At 55.7% G+C, this 8097-nt stretch overlaps 2 protein-coding genes across 6 annotated transcripts; both read right to left on the bottom strand.

The window, feature by feature from the left end:
* Positions 1-412: 412 nt before the first annotated feature.
* MYL6 (myosin light chain 6) lies at positions 413-3630 on the bottom strand. 2 transcript variants are annotated; one of them, XM_033436073.2, is made up of 7 exons: positions 3504-3630; positions 3206-3233; positions 2207-2350; positions 1828-2001; positions 1653-1730; positions 1308-1352; positions 413-604 (listed from the first exon to the last, which is right to left on the bottom strand). In XM_033436073.2, exons 1-6 carry the CDS (start codon positions 3504-3506, stop codon positions 1324-1326), a joined length of 456 nt encoding a protein of 151 aa, XP_033291964.1. In that variant the 5' UTR covers positions 3507-3630; the 3' UTR covers positions 413-604; positions 1308-1323. The 2 variants fall into 2 exon arrangements, with proteins under 2 accessions (XP_033291964.1, XP_004274216.1); XM_004274168.3 differs by lacking the exon at positions 1308-1352 and having other exon boundaries at positions 3504-3629.
* Positions 3631-3879: 249 nt separating this feature from the next.
* MYL6B (myosin light chain 6B) lies at positions 3880-8084 on the bottom strand. Of its 4 annotated transcripts, none has more exons than XM_049694491.1 (8): positions 7921-8084; positions 7368-7446; positions 6423-6657; positions 5681-5708; positions 5325-5468; positions 4922-5095; positions 4315-4392; positions 3880-3985 (listed from the first exon to the last, which is right to left on the bottom strand). In XM_049694491.1, exons 2-8 carry the CDS (start codon positions 7388-7390, stop codon positions 3900-3902), a joined length of 768 nt encoding a protein of 255 aa, XP_049550448.1. In that variant the 5' UTR covers positions 7391-7446; positions 7921-8084; the 3' UTR covers positions 3880-3899. The 4 variants fall into 4 exon arrangements, with proteins under 4 accessions (XP_049550448.1, XP_033291955.1, XP_033291956.1 ...); XM_033436064.2 differs by lacking the exon at positions 7921-8084 and adding an exon at positions 4123-4160; XM_033436065.2 differs by lacking the exon at positions 7368-7446.
* Between the last annotated feature and the right edge of the window lie 13 nt (positions 8085-8097).

The raw sequence follows: 8097 nt of genomic DNA, 5'->3' as shown, positions 1-8097 counted from the left end.
CCTTATTAGGCGGGGAGAAGGCAGGCATCTCAGCTACTTGTTACTGTTGGCCCCTAGCCCTGCTGAAGTGAGACAGGCTCAGGCAGTGCTAATATGGCCTGGCTTTCGTGCCAATAAACACTCCCCGGGCTCCCCGACAAAAGGCCTTCAGTGCTGGGGAGGGCTAGGAGAGGACTCAGCACCATATGGGATGGCACAAGGGTGGCCAGCGTTGGTGCTACAGGGATTTATGGCTTTCCTAATCCCCAAGGGGTAGCCTTTGTAGCATCAATAACTAAGGCCAGCATTTCTTAAATCAGGCAAAGATGGTTCCTAGAGGCCCTTTGCCGGCCGGCTTTCCCCAGCCTCTGGTCCATTGACCCCAGACTGTCCTCCCCTTCACCCTGCTCAGGAAGGAAAGCAGAACCGCATGTAGGGCAGAGAGCAAGTTTATTTGGTGAATGCTGAAGGCAAACATCATCCAAGAGAGACAATCTGGGAAAACTACTGTGACAAGAGCACCTAGGAGGCCTCCGGGGCTACATACACAGTCTCCCACAGGGAAGGCGTGGTTTCCGTGCACACTGGGAACGTCCTCAGCCATTCAGCACCATGCGGACGAGCTCTGTGGAAAGGAGAGGGGGTGATCCAGGGAGCAGGGCCAAGGGGAGGGGTCCACCAGGGGCCAGGAGACCACAAGACCACAAAGGTAGCCTAAGAAGGAATGTGCCCACAGCAACCAACCTTGGGGTCAGTTTGCAGAGGGGCCACCTTGAGTCTGACCAGTCCTCTCAGCCCCCAGCTCCCCTCCCACCAGCTGTTATTTCCCCACCCCACCCTGAGCAGCAAGAACACAGCAGAGGCAGAAGAGTTCTCAACTACACCTACAGCTACTGTCAGCCATTGGCGGGAGGAGAAGACAGAGTTTTGGGTTAGGGTACCTCCGAGCTGCCCAGCAGAAGGACGGGAAAGAGACTTCAGCTACAGTAGCACAGTGGGACAGGCAACCCACCCCCCGCTGCCAGCTGCCCGTGCTCCCGGGCTAAAGGATGACCATGAAGCAAGACTGGGATAGGCTGGTGTGAGTTCCCAGACACCAGCGCCCTAAGAAGCAAAACCTCAGCCCATTCTAGGAGAGAAGGAGGTACCACACCCCCAGGCTGTCTTCCTCTTTGAGGAACCCCTCCCCTCCCCAGTCAGCTCCATGCAGAGACATGCCAGGAGGAAGTCAGATGGTAGTAGGGGAAGGGCAGGGGCTAGAGAGCAAAGGCTGGGAAGAAAAACACTGGGGAGGTCAACTAGAGAAGAGGGGCTGGGAGGAGCCGTACCCGCCCCATGGGCCCGTCACCCCGACAGGATATGCCTCACAAACGCTGCAGGAAGGAAGAGACATTAATGGTGAAGACAAGACACAGACATGGGGTGAAGGGGTCAGGCGGCGAGGGATTAGACATCCATTTATTTTACTTCCCATCCCTTTCCCACCCTTCATGCCACATAAGCCCTTCCTTTCCTGTCATACCCCCCTGGCCTCCCACTCCTGGGCTGGGCCCTGCCCCTTGCCTGTTGGCACTTTTTGGAGCCTGAATCCAGGGACAGGGAAAGCCCCAAATGCTGCACTTGACCTGCCCTGTATGGCTGCTTCCTCCGTGAGACCCCAGTTAGTCCCTCACCTTCATAGTTGATACAACCATTGCTGTCCTCATGCCCCGCCACCAGCATCTCTACTTCTTCCTCTGTCATCTTCTCACCTGCAGAGGGAAAGAAAGAGTGAGCGTTCTGGAATTGGGTGACACGTGAGGTCTATCAGGTGGCACCTCAGCTCAAGAAGGAAGGGCAGAGCCTTACCCAGTGTGACGAGAACATGCCGGATCTCAGCACCCATGACCGTGCCGTTCCCTTCCTTGTCAAACACCCGAAGGCCTTCAACGTAGTCCTCGTAGGTGCCCTGGTCCTTGTTCTTGGCCACAGTCTGCAGCATGGGCAGGAAGTGCTCAAAGTCCAGCACCTTCACGTTCATCTCTGCCATAAAGGAGGTGGAAGCAAAGTCACATGCATCCTCAGGACTGGGGATTATGTGGTTCCCACTCAAGGCAGGAGAAATCTTATCTGGGATTTGCTAGACAAGAGCTGCTTGAGTTCAGGGCCTAAGAAGACAAAGCGAAGCCATCAGCTAAGGACTGCAGACCCACTACCACACTGCAGAGTTATTCTTAAGGACCCTCACCATCACTCTTGGGGTTCCCCAGGACCTTGAGCACCTCGGCGTTGGTGGGGTTCTGGCCCAGGGCCCTCATCACGTCCCCACACTGGCTGTACAGGATCTTGCCATCCCCTGTTCGGTCAAACAGCTGGAAGGCCTCCTTGAACTCTGAGGATTCAGATAAACATCAGCACTGGGCACGTGGGGGTTGACCCAAACCCTCCCTTACAGCCCCCTGCGGCCCATTCCACTTTGATCATGCTGAGGAAACCAGATATTTATACCGCTGTGCACCCAAACCCTCTAAGTGATCCAGCGTCCCTTCCTCCGACTCAGGTGTCCCACATAAATACCCGGCCTTCCTCCCCTTGGCAGAGGTACCAGCCATTTACATACCCTCCGCCTGCAGCAGCCTGCCCAGCCTCCTCACCTCACTACTCAGGGCAGGGATTTGCCACCGCCCTGTCTGGGCCCTGTCCTTATAAGGAAGTGGGAGCAGCAGCCTGGGACTGGGGTCATCCCAGCCTGCCACTTCCCACCCCTCCAGTACAGAGACCTTTCAGAGAGTACAGCTACAAAGAAGTATCCTCAGCAAACTCCCCTGTTCCATTTTCACAAAGTAACAGGTCACTGCTGTCTACAGCCTTCACGATTCCAAGCTGGGGGAGGGGGAAAGTTATCACAGGAGGAGAAAAGAGGCAGAAGTAGCTAACTAAGGAACAGGGGAGCACAGGCAGCTTAATACACAGTCCCCAAGCCCCACACACAACAGGCATTAGTGACCAAGTTGTTTCACATGCCCACACCACCTAAAACTCACCCAGTGCTTGGGGCTCAGATCTAGAGTACAAGGGAAGGGAGGAAGAAAGAGTGAGAAAAGAAAATGGAAGATCCAGAAGGAGGGAGAAGGGAATCCACGAAGTACTCCCCTGGGGGTGCTGAAGAGAAGACAGGTGGCTGGAGGGTGCTAGAGGGAGTGTCCTTCTCCCTAAGCATGACCTCAATAGGGGTCAGATTACCTACCTGCGGTCTGGTCCTCGGTGAAGTCACACTGCTCAGAGAAGAGGGGAGCGGTCAGCATCTTAACTCCAATCCCCCAAGCTTCTATCCCCGTCCCAAGAACTCTGAACCACAAACTCCCGTTCCATGCTGGGGACCCGCTTCCCAGCAGGACAGGATCCCCGACACTCCAACCCCACCTCCAACCTTTAAGGCCCTCAGGTTCCTTTACCCCCTACCTTTTGCCTTCTCCCCGCCCCCTATCCCCGGCTTCCCGCCTCTCGCCCCAAATCCCGCTCATCTTCCCAGCGCTGGGCCCCACCATCTTGACTGCTCAGCTCTGCGGGACCTTTTCCTGCAGTAATGGCTCCGGTTCCGGGCCCAACCCTAGTCTTAGTACGTCCCAATTACGTCACCCCCAGCCGACCCAGCCAATAGGAATCCTGGCCCGGGTTTATGCAGATGACGCTGCTATATTAGTAATGAGGTGGGCGGGACCCACTGCTGTTCATTTCTCCTGAGCAGCCCTAACTGGGGCACAGAAACTGCAGAAGAGGGTGGAGTGGGGCGCGAGGAATCTGCTCCTCCGAGAAGCAAGAAAGTCAGAGGTTGTCGGATTGGGGAGGGGTGGGGGGAGAAGAGAGCCCTCCCTTTCCTTCCTTCCCTCCCCCACCTATAAAGAAAGCAAGAGTCGGAGACCAAGGGAGGAACCGTCTCTTTATTTTGAAACAATAGCCTTCTGGTGGCAGGAACTTGCTTTCGCCTGCGGGGGCGGGAGGGGGGAAGTATCCGACCCCACTGCACCTGTGGAAAAAGATGAAAGTTGCCAAATCCTGGCGCTCTCGCGCAGCAGGACATGCAGACGTACTTCCCTGCTTTTGCACCCTGGCTGAGGGAAGGGAAGGAGGCTTGCCTCTCAAGGCGAAGTGGGAGGGCCCTACCTGTGGAGCTCAGACGCTTAGGATGTGCTTCAGGAAGGCTGCAGAGAGAGGAGGCAAGAGGGGCTGCAGAAGCTGGCCTGATGATAATCCACCTGACTTTAGATAATATGGGTCCCAGGATGCCTCACCCACATACCTCGAACTTCCTGCCTCCCCGCTTCCCCTGTCCCTTCTGCTCCTCTGGCCCCTCACCTTCATAGTTGATGCAGCCGTTGCTGTCCTCATGTCCTGCCAGAACTGCCTCCACCTCCTCTTCAGTCATCTTCTCTCCTGAGCCCCAGACACGGCGTTTTAGCCCCTGCCTTCCCTCCCTCATCAACCTAGGCCTCTTTCTTCTGAGTGGTACCTCCTCTTCTTCCACCCTGGAGACTTGCCCACAGCAACAGTCCCCCAAGAGAATCCTCTCCCTGTAATGAGCATGCCTTGAACGTGTCCCTGAATCTTGCTTTCCGTTTCACCTCAGTTACACCCGGTGAAAGTTTTGACAGATAAGGAAACTGAATTCCAGAGGATTAAGAGACATACCATATCATAGAGTACGACCATCTCTTCCAAAACCGAAACTCAAATCTCCCACCTCATCCCCTTTCCTCTGCCCTTTGGGAGGCATCTGCAGCCCACACACTTTAGCCTCCACAGGAGTAAGACCTTCAGACTGTCCCCAAGGCTCTGACCTTCTCAGTCTCCTGCCCATGATCTGCAGGAAAGTAATCCCTCCCTGGCTCTGCCTACTTAGCCAAGCTTCTCCTTAGTTCACCCCCTTCTCTCAGCCCCACAGGAGTTCTGGTGCCTGCCTCACCCAGGGTGGTGAGGGCATGTCTGAGCTCTGCTCCCATGACTTTGCCATTCGCCTCTTTGTCAAACACCCGAAGCCCCTCCAGGTAGTCCTGGTATGTGCCTTGGTCCCGGCTCTTGGCCACTGCCTGGAGCATGGGCAGGAAAGTCTCAAAGTCCACACGCCGGGACTTCAGCTCTGGAGATCAGAGAAGTGAAGGAGAGGTCACTGTAGTGTCACCCAGGACCCAGCTCCCATACCCACCATGAAGGGTTTTATCCCTTCAACATTCACGATGCTTTTCTGCCCCTGCGTCTGACAGTTTCTAAAGTCCTGGGACCCACCTCAGCATTTTTTGTCACCTTACCAACATTCCTCGGTTCCACCACCAAACTGAAAACCCGCATCGTCCCAGAGGTCCCCTCACCATCACTCTTGGGGTTCCCCAGGACCTTGAGCACCTCGGCGTTGGTAGGGTTCTGGCCCAGGGCCCTCATCACATCCCCACACTGGCTGTACTGGATCTTTCCATCCCCTACTCGGTCAAACAGCTCGAAGGCCTCCTTGAACTCTGAAGTATAAGGAGGGGTCAGTGTTGACAAGGGGTCCCATCACCACCAGGAGAAAGGAGATTCAGAAACTATGTGCTTGAGCTGAGCAGAACGGGGAACACAAAGAGCACTAGTGTGGGAGTTTTCAAGGTCAGGAATGGAGTTAGGGGAATAGAAGGAGGATCTGAAGAGGGACTTGGGATGGACAGTGGGCTCAGGGGCTTTGCCTCACCCTCCAGCTGGTCCTTGTTAAACTCGATCTGTGGAAGAAAAGAGCAGGTGAGGAGAGATGACAGGGCTCATTCAATTCCTCTCCAACACTCCTCCCGACCAACTGGCAGCCACTTCTGGGGAGGGGCCCAAAGGGACCAGGCTGGGAGCCCAGCCACCTCAGTCCCATTCCCAGCTCCAGACCTTGGGAGAATCCCAAGAGGAGGAATTATTGGGGGGAGGGTTTCCAGGGAACGGGGTTAATCCCATGCCACCTGTTCCCCTCCCTCTACTGCCCTGAGCCCTGCATCCCTCACATAACTGGGGGCTGAACAAAAGCTAAATTTACCCCTGGCCCCCAGCTGTGATTGTCTAACAAGTCTGTCCTCTTCAGCCTTTCCTCCTGGGGTTCAGAGCTGTGGCCTTTAGTGTTGAATAGTCAGCCAGGCACAGGCAGCAGCTCCCTCCCTTCACCTTGAAACTGTCCTCAGAACCCAGATGTTCCCCATCTTACAGGCCCTGCCTCCAGCAGGAGGGTCGGTGAGAAGGTGGGGGGGTGTGGGTGTGTACATACACACACGTGACAACAAAGGCAACAGCAGAGTCATAAGCCTGGATGCTTCCAAATGGGGTACTAAGAGAAAGCGCCACTGTTATCCAGTGCTTACCGATTCCCTACCTTCTAGATACCCCTAGTCCCCTAGGCTGTATCCCACCCTTGTACCACCCCCTCCAAACTCTTTTCTCATTTTCCAGGGACTCACCACCACTTTGGAGAGATCGATGGGGGGCTCCTGGGTTTTCCCAGGGGTTGGAAGGACAGCTGGCACTGGTGCTGGCACTGGCTCAGCCTTGGTCTTGGCTGGAGGGGCCCCTGCTGCTGGCTTGGCAGCAGGCTTGGGGATAGAGGGTCCTGCTGGTTTCTTCACGGGAACATCCTTCTTGGGAGGCATGATGTCCGGTGGCCAAAGGACAGTGTGCTGATGGGGGCACCCATCTCTGTTTAAATAGCCAGGGAGTCTGGGATGTCAAGGGGCGGGGGCAGGGGCAGGGAGCCAGTTGGCTGTGGGGAGGGTGAGATAGAGGAGAGATATGACGGCCTGCCCTCACTCCCCTGGCCTCCTACAGTTCAGGACTCCTGCCCCAAGGTCTTCTCCCTTCTGTCCACCCCGCCCCAAATGCTGACCAGAACAATGGCCGCTTTGGGGGGGAGGGGGAGGAGGAGGAGGCCAGAGACTGCCCCGAATGGGGGAGTTAACCTCCAGGGTGAGGATAGGATGCTTGCCAGTGACAAACACTGAAATAGGGGTGAGGCAAAGAAGGGCATCCAGGCATTTCAGGCCCCCAACCGCCTGACTCAGAATAGCCCTTTTTCCTAGCAGCTTTAGACTCCTGAAGGCTGAGGCAGGGATGGGGGCCTTGTGAACTGGGATTGTTCAAGTGGAATCTGGGAGTAGTGAAAGGAGAAGGAAACAACCAGCCCTTCCATTTCCCTCTTACCATGGATGAGGAGCAGGGTAGTTGGCCCCACAGCCTAATAATCCTTAATACCTCAAGTCCCTAACCCCCTCCCTCCCAGCCCAGAACTGGAACTTTGCACAATATAGAGAAAGAATAGCAACAGAAGAGTGTGACCCCCACCCCCCGCATTGTACCGTGTCCAGTGTTGTTTTAGAGGTGGGGATGAAGGCAAGGATCAAGGAACGAACCTTGTCCACAAGCTTATGGTCATTCAAGTCAGACAAAGGTAGGGTGCCTGCTGAACCTGCAGGGACTCCGTGGTGGCACCTGGGGGGAAGGGCAGGCTCTGAGAGGCAAAGGGCCTAATTTCTAAAATCTCTAATCCAAAAGGATGCGAGAGGTCCCCTGGGCTCCATGAGTACTCACACCCAACCGGAGGGATAATAAAACCCTGACTCAGTAGCCAGGTTACAAACCTTGCTGGGGGCGCTGGGGAAGGGTGAAAGTCGATGGGGGGAGTACGGAAGAGGGGATGGGTTGCTGGTTACTTTTGTTCTGGGGGTAAAGAAGGAGACGATTTAGATAGCATTCTGAGGAAGATAGTAGTGATACCTCTTAGGCCCTGGGATTCAGAGAGTTGATGCTGGGTCTCCCACTCGCAAATAAAGAATTTGAATGTCATTACTGCAAATTGTCTCATTTTAGGAAAGTCAGAATCATTCCTCCAGCCGGGAGTACATCACACACACCCCTAAGCCTTAAATAAAGGAAAGAGTCCCTCCCCAGCGCCCCAAAACTCACCCTGCGGGGTCCAGGTAAGGGGCGGAGGCGGGGCGCAGGGCATCCGCGGGCCCTGAAGGGTTAATTCCCGTGGCCTCTGAGCATGCCGGGAGTCGTAGTCCTCGCGCGCCCGCGGGCTCACGGGAAACGCCGCCCTACATAGCAGGGCGGACGCCGGCTCAGTGACTTCCGGCCCGC

Source organism: Orcinus orca, chromosome 11, assembly GCF_937001465.1.
Source record: "Orcinus orca chromosome 11, mOrcOrc1.1, whole genome shotgun sequence".
Lineage (NCBI taxonomy): Eukaryota > Metazoa > Chordata > Mammalia > Artiodactyla > Delphinidae > Orcinus > Orcinus orca.
Note: the sequence above shows the minus strand (reverse complement) of the source record. Positions and strands in the feature narration are given on the sequence as shown.